The following is a 19411-nucleotide window of genomic DNA, read 5'->3' as shown; positions in this document are numbered from 1 at the left end:
AATGGGGATTCCGATGAAAGTCCATCAGAGACTGCTCCAAAACCCACTAAAGTGGAGGTCACTACCAACCGAGAGAACAACTCGCCATTTTCATCGGGTATCGACTGGGCATCAATCATCATCCCATCAAGTTTGGGAGGGACTATGCCCCAACCTAACAACAATCAATCGGAAATCATGGTCATCTCCGAACCACCAACCAAATCACTTGCTTATCTCATCCGCCCCCTCAGAGAAGGGGAGACATTACACAACTGGGAAGAATTCCCATTAACTCTTGAGGCTGTTGATGCCTAAAAACAAAACGCCGTTAGGCGACATCAATTTGCCCGAGGATCATAAAGAGCCCTCATCCTCGGGTAAAGACTGTTTTGGGGGTTCCCTATCTTTATTAACAAGTTCGCATGATTGTTCTTCTTATTTCAGGTATCCAGAAAATCACAAAAAAACAAATATTTCTCAAAAGGTAAAAAAATCAAAAATTTCTCAAAAACCAAAAAAATCAAAAAGCTTTCGCAAAAAAATAGATATTTTTCAAAAATCAAAAAAAGAGTTTTCAAGGGATCTGTCTCCATTAAATGAGTACTCAGATAAAACATAATTTGAAAGGGACGAGTATGATTTCGATCCTGAACTCGACTTCGACCTCATGGGGATAGAAGAAGAGTCTGAGGACGAAATGGAATACCCACCCAAAGAAATCAAAGATTTGGTAGAACGTCACGAGAGAGGTGTTCAGCCAAACACCCAGGATACAGACTCAATCAATCTTGGTATCGAAGAGGACCCACGAATTGTCAAGATTGGAGCCTTGGTGACCTCATAGCAGAAAGAAGATATGGTCGAATTCCTACAAAAATATCAAGACGTCTTCGCATGGTCATACAGGGATATGCCGGGTTTAGATACAGATCTGGTCGTCCACAAACTACCCATTGCTTCCGGAAGTAAGTCAATCAAGCAAATACTGAGAAGACTGAAGCCAGAATAGACCCTCAAGGTTAAAGATGAGGTCATGAAGCAGGATTTCTTGCAGTTTCTACGTACCCGGAATGGCTAGCTAACATTGTACCAGTACCAAAGAAGGACGGAAAAGTACGCATGTGTGTCGATTATCGAGACTTAAACAAAGCCAGTCCTAAGGATGATTTTCTACTTCCGCACATCGACACTCTAGTCGACAGTACAGCAGGGCATGGCATGTTCTCGTTCATGGATGGTTTCTCAGGCTATAACTAGATAAAAATTGCAGAAGAAGACCAAGAAAAGACTGCATTCATCACACCGTGGGGTACTTTCCACTACAAAGTCATGCCATTCGGGCTGAAAAATGTAGGGATGACTTACCAACGGGCAATGACCGCATTATTCCATGATATGATCTATAAGGAAATGGAGGTCTACGTAGACGACATGATCGCTAAATCCGGCATAGAAGAAGATCATCTGGTAAATCTGAAGAAGTTATTCGACAGACTCAGAAAGTACAGGTTAAGGCTAAATCCGGCAAAATGTGTATTCGGGACGACATCAGGCAAGCTATTGGGGTTCATCGTCAGCAGAAGAGGTATCGAGATAGATCCTGTGAAAACTAAGTATATCCTCGAGATGAAAGCACCCGTTATAGAAAAGGACGTTCGGGGCTTTTTGGGGAGAATACAGTATATCAGTTGGTTTATCGCTCAATTCACACCTATCTGTGAGTCGATCTTCAAGTTATTGAGGAAAGATACGCCGAAGAAGTGGAACAAAGACTGTCAGGAAGCATTCGACAAGATCAAGCAATATCTGCTCAATCCACCAGTCTTAGTCCCTCCTACGCCAGGGCAACCTCTACTGATGTCCATCTTAGTACAAGAAATGTCAATGGGATGTGTGCTAGGGCAACATGATGAATCAAGACGGAAGGAACAGGCCATCTATTATCTCAGCAAGAAATTCACTGATTACGAAGCAAAATACTCAATACTTGAAAAGACATGTTGTGCATTAGTCTGGGCATCGCAACAACTGCGTCATTATTTACTCAGCTATTCGACTATGCTTATCGCCAGGATGGACCCTCTGAAGTACCTATTCGAAAAACTAGCACTAACAGGCCGCACAGCAAAATGGCAACTACTAATATCTGAGTTTGACATCACTTATGTCACTCAAAAGGTCATCAAAGGGCAAGCCATTGCCGACCACCTCGCCAAACACCCGTTGCCTGATTACGAGCCGTTAAAGACGAACTTCCCAGATGAAGCCATACTATTCGTCGAGATGGAAAACAATGATGACGACGAAGAACCAAGCTGAAAAATGTACTTCGACGGAGCAGCTAATCAGAAAGGAAATGGGATAGGGGCGGTCTTGATCAAACCAAACGGATCCCACATACTAATCGCAATCAGGTTAAAATTCCAATGCTGTAACAATGAGACTGAGTACGAAGCATGTATAGCAGGGTTGAAAGTAGCACTGGATCTCGAGGTCGATGAGATCGATGTTTTCGGGGATTCAAGCCTAGTAGTCTATCAGACGACTGGAGAATGAAAGACTCGGGAACAGAGACTGGTCCCTTACCACGAGTATCTAGAGGAACTAAGCTCACACTTTGACAGAATCTCATTTACCTACATGCTAAGAGTTAAGAACCAGTCACCGATGCACTAGCTATGCTTGCTTCCATGATTAGTATTTCAGAAGATCTGGTCATCGACCCAATTGAGATTGGAATTCAGGACGAGCCAGCCTATTGTCTACCCGTCGAAGTAGAAGAATCCGAATAAAAGCCTTGGTACTCGGACATCAGGGCATATCTCGAGGATCGAACCCTCCCCCCAGACGCAGCGTCAAATGATCGCAGAACCATTCAAAAATTGGCAAGGCAATTCTTCATCAGCAATGCCATTATGTACAAAAAATCACATTATGAGGTCTTACTCCGATGCGTTGTAGAAGCAGAAGCAAAACGATTAATCAAGACTGTACATGGTGGAGTCTGTGGGTCCCACATGAATGGACACATGCTAGCCAAGAAGATTATGCGGATGGGGTACTATTGGTCGACAATGGAAAGTGATTGCTATCAGCATGTTCACAAATGCCATCTATGCTAAATCTACGCCAACAAGATCAATGCTCCGCCTTCAGAGCTACATAATATGACCACTCCTTGGCCTTTTTCACTCTGGGGAATGGACGTCATCGGGCCAATCTCACCGAAAGCTGCAAATGGGCATTGCTTCATTCTAGTGGCTATTGATTACTTCACCAAGTGGGTAGAAGCTGCTTCATACGCCAACGTCACTCAAAGTAATGTCCTGAAGTTTGTCAAGAACAACATTGTTTGCAGATATGGGCTTCCCAGCGGACTAGTGACTGATAATGCCAAGAACTTCAAGAACAAAAATATGGTCAAAATGTGTGAAGACTTCCAGATTACTCATCACAACTCTGTACCCTATGGACCTAATATGAATGGAGCAGTCGAGGCAGCCAACAAGAATATCAAGAAAATTATCAAGAAAATGGCAGTTACGTACAAAGATTGGCACGACATGCTACCTTTTGCACTGCACGCCTATCGAACCTAATTCAGAACTTCGACAGGGGCAACTCCATATTCATTAGTCTACGGAATGGAAGCAGTCTTACCCGTCGAGGTTGAGATTTCCTCCCTCCGGATCTTAAAAGAAGCAGAGTTAGATGAAACGGAATGGATTCAAGCTCGATTTGATCAACTGAATCTAATTGAAGAGAAGCGCCTCACAACTATTTGCCATGGACAGATCTACCAGCGACAGATAGCCCGTGCCTACAACAAGAAAGTCAAACCTAGAAATTTTTCACCAGGAGACCTTGTATTGAAGAAGATTCTGCCAATACAAGAAGACGCCAGAGGAAAGTTCATACCAAACTACAAGGGACCATTCATCATGAAGAAGGTGATGACGGGAGGAGCTCTGATCCTTACGGAGATGGACGGATAAGTATTCCCGCAACAGATCAATGCTGACACTGTTAAAAAATACTATGCCTGAAATCTGACCTTGAGATGACGAAAGGCCATCTTTGTTATCCCAAACAAACTATCCAACCCTGTCAGCCCTTTTGAGCCATCACGTTCATTTCTTTACGTAAGATTGGGGCAAGTCAACAACTACAAAACAACACAAAAACGAAACGAAAAGAAAAAGAAAAAAAGAAAAAAGAAAAAAAAAGAGACAAAAGAAAATCAAAGCAAAGGTCTTTATACTCCTGGCCCGCATGAGGATAAACTGTGAACGGCTAAAAATACAAAAAAATCAAAAATGTCAAAAACTCGGACACTTAATCTGAGCTCGACCCAAATCTCCAGCCTAAACAAGTTCGAGAGACGCTGAGAGGAGACACAGATCACCTTTTCGAAACAAAAATAGATGAGCCCCATGTCTAAACCACTCTAATATATCTAGACCTTAATCCTTTTTGTATCCTTTTACTACCATTAGCCCAAGCCAACGTTTCGTCCCAACAAAAGCCCTTTTTGATCAGGGAAAGTTCTAGGGCAACACAATGACAATGGCAGCACCAATGATCTTGCGACTTGGTCCGAATCTCCAAAGTCTTATTAGTCGTTAAAAGACTCGAGAGGGGAATCCAGGTCGGATATTCGAAAAAAAAAGAGTACTCGAAGTGTAGAGTAGCCGATCTTGCTGCTCAACTTGAGTTGCCGAACCACAAATAGTCGTCGAAAAACTCGAGAGGGGAATCCAGATCTATTACTCAAGAAAGAGTGTCACTACAAGAGTAGAGTCACCAATCTCGCAGCTCAACTTGAGTCACCAAGCCATAGAGACACAGAGACTCCGAACAGAATTGAAATGTAAAAATCCAAAAAAATACAAGCATAGTCTGAAGGGGCATAGTGAAAACCTAAAAGGGCGCTATGACTAAAAAAATGAGACTATGGCAAGATCAAAACCATTGGCAGGATGAAAATCCCAAAAAGGACGTCGATGCGCAAAAATGTGAAAACCGGGTCTGGTGAAAATCGTAACTGGCACCAGGGGCAATAAAGGTCAAAAAAAAAAAAAAACTCCTGGCCCGCAAGAGTATAAACTGTGAACTGCAAAATTCATCCAAAACCCCAAGAACCAAACGAATAACAATTTTCTGGTACTAGGGCACTGGGGATGACTCTAAAGGAACCAAAGGATAATTGACATTTGCATCCCCCATGTTGGGCAAAAACACCAAAATCGTCATAACCAAAGATTTCACAAACTCTGAATTTATCATACTCATTTGATAAAGACATTTCACAAAACTGCATTTCAAAACTACTATTTTGGCCAATGACGACAAATCTAGGATGTATTCAACAAAACTTCAAGTTTTCAAGAACAATAGATATACCTGAGGTCAAATAAGTACAAAACCTTTTTTTTTTGCATTAATCCTTCAACATTTTGCATACATTCAGATAATGAAAAGAAAATACAAAAGTAAAAATATAGCGCAATCAGTCAAACATCATGGTGAGAAATGAAGAAAGAGTCAAGGCGCTCCTCCAAAGCATGGATCCGGGCAGCTTGACTCATCATCACTTTTTCAGCATCAGAAGAATCACTGCTTACCAAATATGCTACAAAATCCTCAAAGTGAGGACACTGGGCAAGCCGATCCCTCAACTCAGCAACCTCAGCTCGAAGCCTAGCCACTTCATTACCATCACTACTTCCGGACTGGGCAAGGGCAGATGTCAGCCGAGCAATCTCTTTCTGCATCTTCTTTTCGGATTTGAGCCAAATAGCCTGAATTTGACGATGATCAGTTTGAGACTCCTCAACTTGATCTCGGTAATCAAAGAAAGATGAAGCACTAGGGTGTGTTCGAGGAACTATCGATACCGATGGTCTCCCATAAACGAGCTCTCGAATCCAATGCGAGTATGTTGGGAACTGGTGTGCTGCAAAGATAGGTCGACTCAGAACCTCAACCCGACCCCATTCTTTCACGAGTCGACTCAAAAGTGCAGTCGACAACGAACCAACCAACTCATGGAAATTATCAGGGATGAGCACACCCTGGTCATAGCCAAATTGACGAAGAACCCGAAGTGGTACATAATGAGTTGCCTCGTGAAGACCAATCAAAACAAGGAAACGGGCACCATCAAAAGCAATCACAGGGGACCCTCGAGGTTGGAAGGCACCAACCCACCTCACTTCCTCATCATTAAGGTTGCCGATAAAAGAATACCATTCTTCTTTGCCACCTGAGATGAAGGGAGCAACTCGCCTCGACATCATGAGTACGAGATCAGCGTTAACGCAAAATGGGCGATTAACCACTTCAGTTGAAGCTAGATGATCCATAAACCAGAGCTACAATAACAGGAGCATTCTAAACTTGGGAAACTAGTAAATTCTAATTTAAATTTAAATCCAAACTAAGATGGAATTTACCTGCAGGAGGGGAGCACATCCTCGAAAAAGTCCGATCACGACCAGAAGAACAAGCCGTGAGGGATTGGAACATTCCGCTCAAAAGCATCGGGGTCAACCGGCGTCTCTCCTAGACTTGTTGTACCACATGAATAAGAGAAAGATCTATAATGTCTCTGTCACCCGGGAACAAGAGTTGACTCACCACCATCAAAGTGAGAGCGTTAAAATGAATCAAAGGCTTCGAGGGATCCGTGAGGCGTTCAATCAAAAAAGACTTGGACATTGTCTTCAAAACCGATCTGCCATCCGGAATCTTCAAAAATTGGCGATTTATCCCCAAAAAATCGGAAGCCTCACTTCGGAATCCATCATGCAATGGTGGTATCACAACGGGGCCCGATATTTCAAGCCCCAACAATACTTCAAATTCCTCGATGGTAGGAGTCATTTCATGCACCCCAAACCGGAAAAGATTAAGCTCGGGAATCCAATACCCCAACATGGCCTCAATCAAGCTCCATTGCAATAAAACCTTGGGCAAAGAAAGAGTGAACCCCAACTTATTCAAGCACCATCGAGCGCTATCATCATTATCCATGCTATCTATCCAACTACTTAAGAAAGAATCAACAACGCCATACCTTTTCAAGTTGGGAAGAGTAGATGACACCTCCATGGAGCTTGAGAGGGAGCTTTGGGGAAGAAGAAGAGTAAAAATCGGCCAAAAGTGAAAAGGGGAAGTAAAAGCGTGAAAGTGAAATGTTAGGGCAAAGTGAAATTGAATAAGTGAATCATACTGGTTCGTGCCCAAAACACTGATACAATCAAAAATAGCTTATCCGTGCCAGTAACACGGATGAAGCAAAATACAACTCATCCGTGCCTAAGGCACGGATAAAACACAAACACTCTATCCGTGTTCCTGGCACGGATGAAAACTGGAAAAAGCAATCCGTGTTGAGAACACGGACCAGAACATTTTAAGCTTGGGATCCTAGGTCATTTGAGGTTTTGATAATTCCGACTTACGTAATGATTATCTCAGGGTTCAATCACATAAAATGATAGAAATTCCTACATGCCTGATAAACGTGTTCAAAACTCCCAAAATTTCTCAAGATATATATCGGGCACATAGGAACTCGTCAAGATCATATTGGGCCAAATCAGACCTCGAAGGATCACCTCACTCACCGTGAATCCCAAACGACTCACACCATTCAAAAGCACACTCGAAAGGTCCTTGGGACCCTCGTCTCACCCTTTACCCGCCCATAGCCTCACTAACGCTCGAAAGAACTCAAAAACTGATGATCGATATCACGCCTAAAAGGCACGGGTCAATTGCACAGATAATCATAATAATAAGACAAATGCAATGAAACATGAGCATAAACACAAATATATATGCATACAAAGTTTGAAATGTTCACACACTATGTCCAAAAGCTAATATAAAATATTTGTCTGTCTACAAGGTACATCAAAGAATCAAATCGAAGGGGGAGCATCGTCCCTGGCACTCTGGGTCTCTCGGATCACTCCAGAGGAAGATCAGCCACTGCACCCGAACCAGACACCCCGGAAGAAGGCAAACCATGCATCCACAGCCGTCCTTCCGAATCCGTGAAGAAAAGCTCAGCGTCCAGGACAGCATCCTGCTCGGTAGTACCCGCGAGATCAGCACCAGGGACAAAAGGGCTAGTGGAGGGGAAAGCCTGAAAATGAATAAACAAACACGTCAAAATACAGGCAGTGATACATGCAGCATATATAAGGGAATGAACAACAAAAATGGAAGTACTAACCCTAGGAGGTGTCGTAGGCCGTGCAGAAGTGCTCGCTCCGTCTCGGCGTAGATAGTAGTCTTGAGAAAATCACGAAAAAATCAATCAGAACGGATGAAAATACATGCTACGGTCTACATAAGAGAGAGAAAAAGAAACAAATGACGACATACCATCTCAGCCTGGAAACGAGACTCCCGCATGGCTGCCTCCAGCTCTAGCTCCTGGATGCGAGCTGCCTGGGCCTCAAGGCGAGCCTCTTGCTCCTCGAGTCGAGCAGCCTGCTCCTCCACCTTAGCCCTAGAGGCCCTCCACCTATTTTCCATTTCCACTGCCCTCGTTGCTTGGGCCTCGATCACATCGTAGCCTTCTCGAAGAGGACGAAGATCATCAGCCAGAAAATAAGAAAATCAACCAAGTACGAATGATAAAAAGTAGAAAATTCTAAAGGAAAGAAGGCAATGACAGAGTACGTACCATCACGGCATGCTCATGTAGCAATACCCTTCCAATCTCGGTGATCCCGGCCCGGGCAGTGACAGCAGGCATGATGCACCCAATCGAGGCCTCTCGGAACCATGCCTGGTAGTCACCCCCTCTCACCAGCCCAGCAGCATCTACGCCCCTCGCCTGGGCAAGATACTCATCCACCGTCATCGCACCCGAGATAGGCTTAGGTGAAGCGATAGGGATGCGAAGGCTCCCGTCATGCTGGAAGAACAAGCGCTCCCCTAGATAAAATGTATATATCTGCTCGCCGATGAAGTAGGGGTAGCGCTGTCGTCTGGTGTTATGCCTATAGGCGTTCCTCACCTCCTGCCTCCCGCTAACGGTGCGGGGAAGGTCTCGAAAAGTAACGGAGAATATCTGCAAAAGAGACAGTCAGAAAATAGATAACTTCAAGGCCAAATGAAAGAGAAAAGTTCAAGTACTCACGTCTCGAAGACGACATTGGTCAATGTGGGCCCGTGCACTCCTAGGGCTGCTCCGAATGGCCCTAGCATCTCTAGTGGCCCAAAATGCCCCCAAGGGGTAACCCTCGTCAGGGTGGCGACCAGTGGGCAGGTAAAATGGAAAGTACACATGAACAAAAATCTGGAAGAAAAAACGTAAAGTGTCAAACAGTGAATGAGATGTCAAGAAGAAAATTGAGGAAGAATAAGACTGAAACCTATTTACCTCAACAAAATGCCAGAAGAATCGAGTGGAGATGCCAGCTCCACGAGGCGTAGTGATGCCCTCCACCACTCGATCAAGCCCAGCCAAAATGGTACCATATATGAGGCTTCCCCAGTCAAAGTCTCCGATGTGATCAATGTCGTGCATGACTGAGAGAAAGGTAGTAGAAACTGAAGAATCATCCTCCAAAAAGAAGTAACTACCAATGAGGAGAAGAAAGCAGATGCGAAAAATGATGTCGAAGTCACGGTCACCGAAGCGAGCCGATCTCTCTTTATGAGTGGGCAATGTTCCATCCTCTCCCTCTATCAGTAACAACCCCATCAACACCTCTGTGCTATTCCTGCCCTGTTTTCCCACCATGGAGGCAGGGACTCTAGTGATGCCTAATAGCTCGCCCACCTCCTGGATGGATAGCATAGTCAAAGGCAGAGGCTCCCCATCCATGGCAATGCTCGTAATCGCCACGAAATCCGAAGGCCTGATGCCTATCTCCACCTCTGGCATATGGAATGAGTGGGTCGCTGGAAACCATCTCTCCACTATGACTAGGAACAGGGGACAATCCACCTTGAAAGACGGTATCTGCATGAAGGCTCCAAAGTCTACTGTAGCAAACTGTGTCCTGATATCGTCAGAAAATATGGCAGCAGTCGATAAAAATGTGCTCCACCTCCCTCGGAAACTGGCTGAAGGATAAGGGGTAGGGATGTCCAATCGCACGAGCATCGATACGTGCCTCCCCAAGCCACGAAGAAGAGAGGTATCTGGGACCCTCTCGCTCTCCTCCGCAGGGATTTCCACCCTGGGAACCTCCCTACCGACTCTACCGGCACCTATAGCCCTATCCGCCCGGCCTCGGCCACCACATTGACCTCTACCGCCACTGCGGCTCGGAAAGTCCTCAGCTGGACCACTATGAGAAGAACTGGCCTCATCTGCCCTACTACCGGACTAAGAACCAGCTACCGACGCTGAATCAGGCCTACGTGAAAGTTGTCTCGGCCAACCATACTCTGTGGCCACACCGAACCCCAAAGCAAAGTGGGTCCAAGTCCTGGGCCTCGCCTCCTCCTCCTCGTCTGAAAAATGTCTCGCTACTCGGCTCCTCCGCTCTCTACCCATCTGCAAGTCGCCATGTGATCAACCAATAATGCAAAATCCTATGATCACGTATCTCGATGAAACTGCCTAGGTCAAACCTACCCAACTCAGTCAAACCCGGCCAAGTCTAAGTCCACCTACCAAACCTAGCCCAATCAACTCAGTCAAATCTGAGCCAACTTACCCAGTCGACTCAGTCAAACCCAGTCAAATCCGAGTCAGACCAACCCAGTCAAATCCAAGTCAAACCCAGCTGATCTGGTCAATCCTAGTTAAAGTCTAGTCAAACCCAGTTGATTCGATCGATCCCAGTCCATCTAAGTCAAACTTGGTCAACTCAATCAAACCTACCCAGTCAACTCGAGTCAACCCAAGGACAACTCAGGTCAAATCCAGTCGAACCCCGTCAACTCGGGTCAAACCTGCCCAACCCAACCAAACTCAATTACAGCTAAGTCAAACTCATCCATTCAATTAACCTAGTCAACCCAAATCAATCTAATCCAAACCCAGTCCACTCAGTCAAACCAATCCACCTAAATCAAAACCTAACCAATCTAGCCAAAACCTTGTCAATCTGGACCAAGCCAACTCAGCCAGCCCAGTCCATCTAAGTCAAACTTAGTCGAACCTAGCAAAACCTAGTTCAAACCCATGCAGACCCCATCCTAGACTGTGTCCGGGCTCAACCAACCAATCATTACAATGCGGCAAGGTGTTAAGTATGGGTGTTCGATACCAGTCATGATGGCCAAAGAAAATAAATGAGCGAAAAGAAGTACAACAAGCATGAAAAAACAAATCAGGCGGGGGAAAGGAAGGGAAAATCGATTTGCTCCCATCTCAATCCCGTTAACAGTCGCATCCTCACTCCAGACCATCTTCGCTAAAACCAACCTCTAAATCCAGACCCATTAAACAATCCTATTGCCTAAACCATTCCCAAGACGACTCCCTATTCACCCTCAACCTTTTACCTCCAAAACAAACCCCAAACAATTCCCTAGGCCACGCCTAGCCCGGCCCCTAAAATCACCCCTAACACCCACTCCAAGACAGTCCATGATCATCCCAAATCTTCATCCAAACGATTCCTCAACAATCCAAATCTCAGCCCACCTCTCAAAAGTCTCTAAACAAACCTAACAACCCCCAGGCAATTCCCTAAGTAAACCGACAATCCAAGCCACCACTCATAGCCAGCGACTCCTACCTCCTCTACCTATCCAACACACCATCATGAAATCTAAGCCATTGTGAACCCAAACTAGAAAATTCATCCACCTAACTCGACCTATCTTCTTCTAAAGACGCTCCATCATCCTACCCATTATCCACCACCATCAAAACTCAATCCCAAATCAACCAAACCAGTACCCAACCCCAAATCCATAAACTAACGCCTCGATCAGTCAAAACAGCACCCATATTCACCGCCACCCCACCATCATTACATCCGTACCATGCCAATCGTAAAACCAAAGCAATCATAAAAAAGGGGCATAAAGAAGACAATCAGAAAATTAAAACATACAATGATACAATATAACATGGTGTGACAAAAGGGAAAATTTAAAACATCAAGGTGCACATGTGAATCTCATGGAAAGAAAATAAAAATCATGAAGAAAAAGGAGAAATCAATCCAAGGGTACAGGTTCTCTTGCAATAATAAGGAAAAGGAAAGTGCACAGGAATGGGGGTAACTTACACAAGATGATTCCCATACCAAACAATCAAGAAAGATGAGGAAAAATTAAAAGGAAGAACTCACTTTGATGCGAAGTCAAAGCTTACTCAAACCTCTCGAGCCTTCGAAACGTCTAAACCAAATATGAGCGCTCCAAATTGTTCCAAACTGGTCCACCCAAGGTTTAAATCAACGAAATCACGAAGAGGCAAGGAGAAGAATCATCAAAAGTCGCCTGAGAGGGAGAAAAACCGAAAGAAAACGGAGAAGAAACTGAAAATGGAAGGGCGCGAAGGCTTTATCGTTTGAAATTCGTACTAGTCCATGTTACTAATACAGATGAAGCATAATTTGACCTATCCGTATCACCAACACGGATGAAAAGATATTGATAGAATCCGTGTCCAAGGCACGGATGAGATAAGAATAATGCTATCCGTGTTTTAGACACGGGTTAAATCGCTCCAAACGCTATCTGTGCCTCAAGAACGAATCAAAAAAAAAAAACAAAAAAAAAATTTTCAAAATCCTTTCAAGTTGTACCCAATTTCGATTTGACAAAACACGACTGAGAAATACACTAAATCTCAAAAATCACCAAATCTTCATCAAATCCAAGGTCTCACACGAGCTCCGCGCCATCGAGACCAAGGAATCAATAAGGTAACTCTGTCAGACCCCGTGCTTGAGTAACCATTTTCTACAAAAGTCATCAATTCGACCAGTAATTTGAAGTCGTGTTTTGCAAATTTTCGTCTGGTCCGTACAAATAGGGGTTTAGTCTATTCTTTGCAGTTCTTTGCATGCAATTCCTGCAAAAAAAAGGCAGCTGTAGACACCCCAATTTGAACGAGCCCTCACTCGAAAGGGCCCAAAAATAGTAATGTCCCAATAAATTTGGCCAACGGGCCTCGATGGCCCGAATCATCAATTTCTGCTAAAATCAAGGCCTCTGACACCTCTCAATGGGTTAGTAGGTCCACTAAAACGATTTGGCATGCTCCCATCTGCACCGCCCCATTTAAAATATCGATTTTCCAACAAAAGGGGCCAATGGACCTCTAAGGCCCAAAACGCTAAAAATGACATTTATGATTGAACCGAGGTCCCTAAGACCACCCAATGGTCTAAGGGACCCACAAGAAGGATTGTGACCCATCCCGCATGTGTTCAACATCACCGTTCCACGCTTACATCCAAAAATCGATAAAATCCTTCAACGGGCCTAAAAAGCCCGGTTTGCCAACACGTGGCACTTTTGATCAAATCAATAAAATACAAATTCCTAAAAAAATAGATAAATTCAAAAGGGGAGACTTGGGATACCTACCCATCATCCATCCTCCATTGCTCCACCTCGAAATTCGCGAATACCTTAAACCCATCTAAGGCCCACAAACTATCAATTCTTTCCTAAATTCATCCAAAATTAATCCTATATCACCTAAACCCCAACACCTACCCTCCCTCAAAAATCCAACCCATAAACAAACCTTATATAACCCACAACCCTCCTAAACCCAAGCCCAACACTTAAAAGCCCACTAACTATCACCCATATCCAACTCATTACCTAACCCATAACTTTAACCCATTACCCTGTACCCACATCAACCAATCAACCTCTCTACATCAAAAGATGACACATGTCATCACCACCCTTCACCTCCCTCATCTAATCACCCACCCCCATCACCATTCCCTAAACAACTCATCTAACCCATCTCACATCTCTCCTAAATCACTTCAACCCATACCCTACCCTAACCTAACCTATCCTCAATCTCTAACCACCAACATCACAACCCATACTCAACATACCCTAACACACCATCACTCTCTAACATCAACAACCACCCACATCACAACCCATATCCACACCCATCATCTTCCTTAAAACACTCCAACAAAATCCCATCAACCCATACTTCACTCATCATCAATCAACTAAGCCATTTCTTTCTCTCTAATCAAATAACCCCTATCAACCAATCAACCAATCTCATCTCCTCACACTCCTATCATGATTGCCACATGGCACCATCTCCCTTCTCCTCCCAAAAACCAATATACCCACCTCTTACACAACCCATTCTCCTAAATCTACACACCTCACCTCATCAACCAACCTAACACTCCTTCTCTAAACAACCCTCTTACACCCCCATTCCCCATCAACCATCACTCATCTCACCCTACCAAACACTCTACCCAAATGGATTTAGGTAGGATCCAAACCATTTGGGTCAAAATCTCACCCATTTTCATCCTTTACACAAATACCCTCACTTGTATTCCAAATTTCAAACCTTCCATCTCTAAAACCCATGCCATTATCACTCCTTTCAAAATTTAACCCCATTACACCCCAAACCTCCTCCCAACTCTTATAAATACCCCACCCCTCTTCCCAAAAATGGTTACCAATTATTACCAAGTATTACCAAGTCTCCTAAAAAAAAATTAAATTTACTCACCCCTCTTCTACTTTACTACTCTCTCATACCACCTTCTAAAAGGTAACTTCACTCAAATACTTCACTAAGGACCTAAGAAGATTTAGAAGAAGAAGGAAGAAGAGGAAAGAAGCTTCAAGGTGAGTTCTAGACTTCTCCCTTCCCTCTCTCTCTCTAACCTTCTCCTCTTCCCTCTCCTAACATCCCCATCTTCTATTTTATTTTACCCTTTTTAATGATTGGACCCCAAGGCTAAAGGTTCATAAGGGTCATTCCCATCAATGAAATGACCCTACGATCAAATCGAAAATGAATTCCTATCAAGGGTACAAGCACTTCTACGTGGTACTTTATTTTCTAATATTTTGTCAAAATCAAAGTAACCGAGTTGTGTAGAGGTTACCGCCATTTGACGGGGAGAAAAGGGTGCCTAACACCCTCCCTTTTCTCCAACCGAGCCGCTTGTCCGAGCCTCTAGGTTGGATTAGTTCCCTATCTGTTGCGAGTCACTAACGATAAAAAATGGTAATTTTTTGAAAATGTGCATCGGGTGACCATCCACACCCATTCACAATTTGAATGGTGACGACTCCAAATCGTAGTATATGTGGTCGTCATAATGACAAAAACCACATAACTACAAGCCCAATATTCTCTGGTAGCAAAGGAAACTTCTACTAAAGCCTACCATGAAGGATTTTAAGTTGCTTGGCTTCAATACAAGGAGGATGAGGACGAGAAAGATAAGAAACTATGATGGTCCTGAAAGTCATCATGTAAAAGAGATCTTCAATTGGTCTGGTGACCATTGGTGAGTGCCTTTCTTCCAATTGGATGAAGAGGGAAACCCGATTGCCATCTTGGATCGTGTCCCTGGTGAGTTTATGGATGCTAGGCAGATCATAAACTTGAATCAAGTTAAATAAACTAACTTGCCTGCCTTGCTAGTGATTTGCCTCTTATCCCAATCATTAACGTCGATCAGGACAAACCGGCCATCCTCCCAATTCTGTTGAGGCCTCACCTCCTGCCAACGAAATTCCTCCTACTGAGTGAATGCCTATTTTTTGGTTCTTGTTGTACTCTGCTTTAGTTGTTTTCTCATGTATTCTCCCATTTTTGGGATTTCTCTTGTATATTTTTTTAGTATTAATGAAAAATTTTACTTTATTCATGGAAAATTTTCATATGAATTATTTTACTTTTTACTCTAGTTTAACTGAATAACGAAAGTGTAAAAGAAAATTTTATGTAAAAATATTTTAATTTTCTCTACACAGGAATTAATCTTGCAATATGCTTACATTTTGCTTTGATCAATGCTTTCAGCACAAGGATATTGTGCTACACTTTCACTTTGCTTTACCTAGTACTGTTTGCATTATACCTCCTATTTTTTTCCCTCGAGTTCTACCTTACGCTATATCTACTTAGGTAGAACCTTTTTGAGATTAGGTCTATTGAAGTATTCGTTGGGTATAACGACATATTACTTAGGATCTTAGGCAATATGCATCTAGGCCAACTACCACTCTGCCTTGGAAAGATATCTCTAAGTTGCTACCCTACAATAGGGTCCAGTGTTATGCCAATTAGGGTAGTGTAGGATTTGGTTCACCTCTATACCTTCTCCATAACAGAACCACGTACACCTTTACTCACAAAAAATAGTTCATCTCAATGTTTCATCCCTTAGGGCAAATTGTAGTTGTCCAAATCTTCACCCTATTAATTAGGGCATAGAAGAAATTCAAGACAGAGCGTGGCCGTCTAACTCTTTATTTTGCCACTTAAGGCAAATGAGAGTTGGGAGGGCTTGGTTTTCAAAAGAGCCCAACTTAGTTTTTTGTCACTCAGGATAGAACGTAGTGGTCCAACTCTTCATTCTACCACTTATGGTAGAGGAGAGTTACAAGGGCCTGACTCTCGAAAGAGCCCAACTCAATGTTCTATCACTCAGGATAGAGTGTGGCAAATCTAACTTTTCACTCTACCACTTAAGGTAGAGGAGAACTGCGAAGACTTGACTCTCGAAAGAGCCCAACTCAGTGCTTTGTCACTCATGACAGAGTGTGGTCGTCCAACTCTTCACTCACTTAAGGTAGAGGAAAGTTGCGAGGACTTGATTCTTGAAAAAGCCCAATTCAGTGTTCTGTCACTTAGGATAGAACGTGGTCGTCCAACTTTTCATTTTACCACTTCAGGTAGAGAAAAGTTACGAAGACCTTCCTTTCGAAAGAGTCCAAGTCAGTAATCTATCACTCAGGACAGAGCGTGGTCATCAAACTATTCACTCTACCATTTAAGGTAGTGGAGAGCTGCGAGGACATGACTCTCGAAAGAACCTAACTCAATGCTATGTCACTCAGGACAGAGTAGGGTCCCAACCAGTTCCATACCTTATCAATTAAGGCAGAGTAGAACTAGGTAGACCTGGACACCCAAAGGAACCCATCTTAGTGTTATATCATTCAGGACAGGGTAGGGCTCTGATTAACTCCATACCTTGCCAATTAAAGCAAAGTAAAATGGCCCATCTTAGTGTTATGTCACTCAGTACAGAGTAGGACCCCGACCAGTTTCATACCCTACCAATTAAGTTAGAGTAGAACCACGTAGACTCAGACCCCCAAAGGCACCCATCTCAACTATTTCCGTGTACAAGCTATCAACAATCAAATGAGCTTTCCTTTATTGATAGTATCTTTTGAGGTTACAGGTATTCCACGATCTAGACAACTCCTAACCGGGCATTGTTACCAAGTAGTACACCCCCTTTTGGGCCACTTTTACCACTCTATATCGCCCTTCCCAATTTGGACCTAGTTTTCCATTGTTTTGCTCTTCTGTATTATGAAATACTCTATATAGCACTAAGTCTCATTTTTTTTGAACTGTCTGTGATGGACACTTTATTGAAGTAATTATGCAACTTCTGATGATAATTTTCTAGCGTTGTCAGTGCTGCTTCTCGATAGAAAATGAGATAATAATTGGAAACAAAATCGTGAAAAATATAAATAGGAGTTATTCTAATATTAAATGTGGATGTAAGGCGTCAATGTGAATTATACATGACATATATATTACTTGATGAAAAGTGACAATTTTCAAAAATAATCATAATCATAAGGTTGTTAAACCAATGAAAAGAATGGATATGAGGTCAAAACATGCAAAAGGCAACTAAGAATTTAGTTGAAGCAATCCAAAGAGAAAACTTGCAGTTTGCAAAATTGTAGCAATACTTGTTGGTGATCTGATTGACTTCAATAATAAGGATTATTACAATCATTTAAGGAATGTTAGACACAAGCAGTTAGAAGGGGGGGATGCGTAGGAATTGTTTAACTACTTCAAACCAAAACACGTCCAAAATCCATAATTTTTTATGCAATACAATGTGATGAAGATGGGAGGGCAACAAATTTTGTTTAGGTTGATGCTAAGTCACGAATGGCTTATCAATGTTTTGGGGATGTAGTGATCTTCGATACAATTTATCGTACAAATAAGTATGATATGTCATTCGTCTTTTTTATCGGAGTTAACCACCATTGGTAATCCATACAATTTATGGATACACTTTTACAAGATGAGATTAGGTGACCTCGTATGGTTGTTTGAGACTTGATTAGAAGTAATGGGAGGAAAGCATTTGATATTAATAATCATCAATTATGATTTTACATCGAGGAATATGATTGCCAAATTTTTTCTCACCATCATTTTTGTAAATAGCACATCGTAAAGAAGTTCGTCGAGAAATTATCTCAAATATATTTTATGAATTTTGAATTTAAGAATAAAATGCAAAAATGTATTTGGCTGACATACATTCATAGGCTAGACTAGGAGGATGCGACAACTAACATCTTAGAACAAATATATCTCCCCTAAATCATGTGTGTACAAGCAATACCCCCACAAATCACACATAGCAAGAAAGTTGAGATAAATCCCCATGGGTGGCCAAAAGGGGGCTTGAACTCAAGACATCTCCCTTTTTGGCGGGAGGCCCAACACTCTATTGGTTTCATAATCTTCAAACTTGGTCATGTCCATCTTTAAAATTGACTAATTATAATTTTCCACACAATTTGAGAGTATTAATAGGAATACAATTTGTAGCATATTCTATTGAAAACAAATGCAATTTCACCAATGAAATTTTGCTCAAACCATGAGATAGAAAATAAAAATGCAAATCAAAATAATTCCACAACTAAATTCATATTTATCGAAAGTGTAAATATGAAGCAGTTCAAAAGTGTGTAAAAAGCCATGATTTTTCCATCAATGCAAATATTATAGGTTTCACCCCATAGAAAATATTTTCACAAAAAAAAAAGTAGTATTTTAAATTCCTTCACAAAAACTTGCAGCTCACTCAGTTGGATGCTTGATCCACCAATTCTGTAAAATTCGATGGTTTCTTGATATGCTCTGGTTCTATTTGAACCAACGCACTTTATAAAAAATCCAGTCGGACTACCAGTTTGGTCTAATTTTTAAAACACTAGTGTCAACTACCCATAGCATTATAAAAAATGTGTCATTATGAAAATAATAGAAATAGTCTTGAACAGGTGTGGCAGGGCAAGACGTATGTCGTGTGATCATCAGAAGGAAAAAGGTCACCTTCACTTCTATGAAAAATTAATAATGGAACTTTCAAAATGAGGCTCACAGGGTGATAGATGTCGAAGATGATGAATCCAGACTCCTTTTATACCTCAGTTGCTCTTTGCTCGAAGCAAGAGATGAACAGGAACA

The 19411-nt window shown here is 42.5% G+C and overlaps 1 protein-coding gene across 1 annotated transcript; it reads right to left on the bottom strand.

Moving 5' to 3' along the window:
- Positions 1 to 7833: 7833 nt before the first annotated feature.
- LOC147406191 (protein MAINTENANCE OF MERISTEMS-like) lies at positions 7834 to 14523 on the bottom strand. The gene is made up of 6 exons (XM_086434155.1): positions 9386 to 14523; positions 9143 to 9301; positions 8684 to 9073; positions 8380 to 8573; positions 8228 to 8286; positions 7834 to 8137 (listed from the first exon to the last, which is right to left on the bottom strand). Exons 1-4 carry the CDS (start codon positions 10112 to 10114, stop codon positions 8562 to 8564), a joined length of 1290 nt encoding a protein of 429 aa, XP_086290281.1. The 5' UTR covers positions 10115 to 14523; the 3' UTR covers positions 7834 to 8137; positions 8228 to 8286; positions 8380 to 8561.
- Positions 14524 to 19411: the final 4888 nt, after the last annotated feature.

Source organism: Akebia trifoliata, chromosome 3 (genome assembly GCF_017979445.1).
Source record: "Akebia trifoliata isolate Shusen 1 chromosome 3, ASM1797944v1, whole genome shotgun sequence".
NCBI lineage: Eukaryota > Viridiplantae > Streptophyta > Magnoliopsida > Ranunculales > Lardizabalaceae > Akebia > Akebia trifoliata.
Note: the sequence above shows the minus strand (reverse complement) of the source record. Positions and strands in the feature narration are given on the sequence as shown.

Coding starts and splice junctions, on each gene's coding strand:
- LOC147406191 (XM_086434155.1), bottom strand. CDS start 10,114: ATGCTCGTGCGATTGGACATCCCTACCCCTTATCCTTCAGCCAGTTTC. Junction 9,302..9,385: donor TCTTCTGGCATTTTGTTGAG/GTAAATAGGTTT, acceptor TTTTTCTTCCAG/ATTTTTGTTCATGTGTACTT. Junction 9,074..9,142: donor ACCAATGTCGTCTTCGAGAC/GTGAGTACTTGA, acceptor TCTCTTTTGCAG/ATATTCTCCGTTACTTTTCG.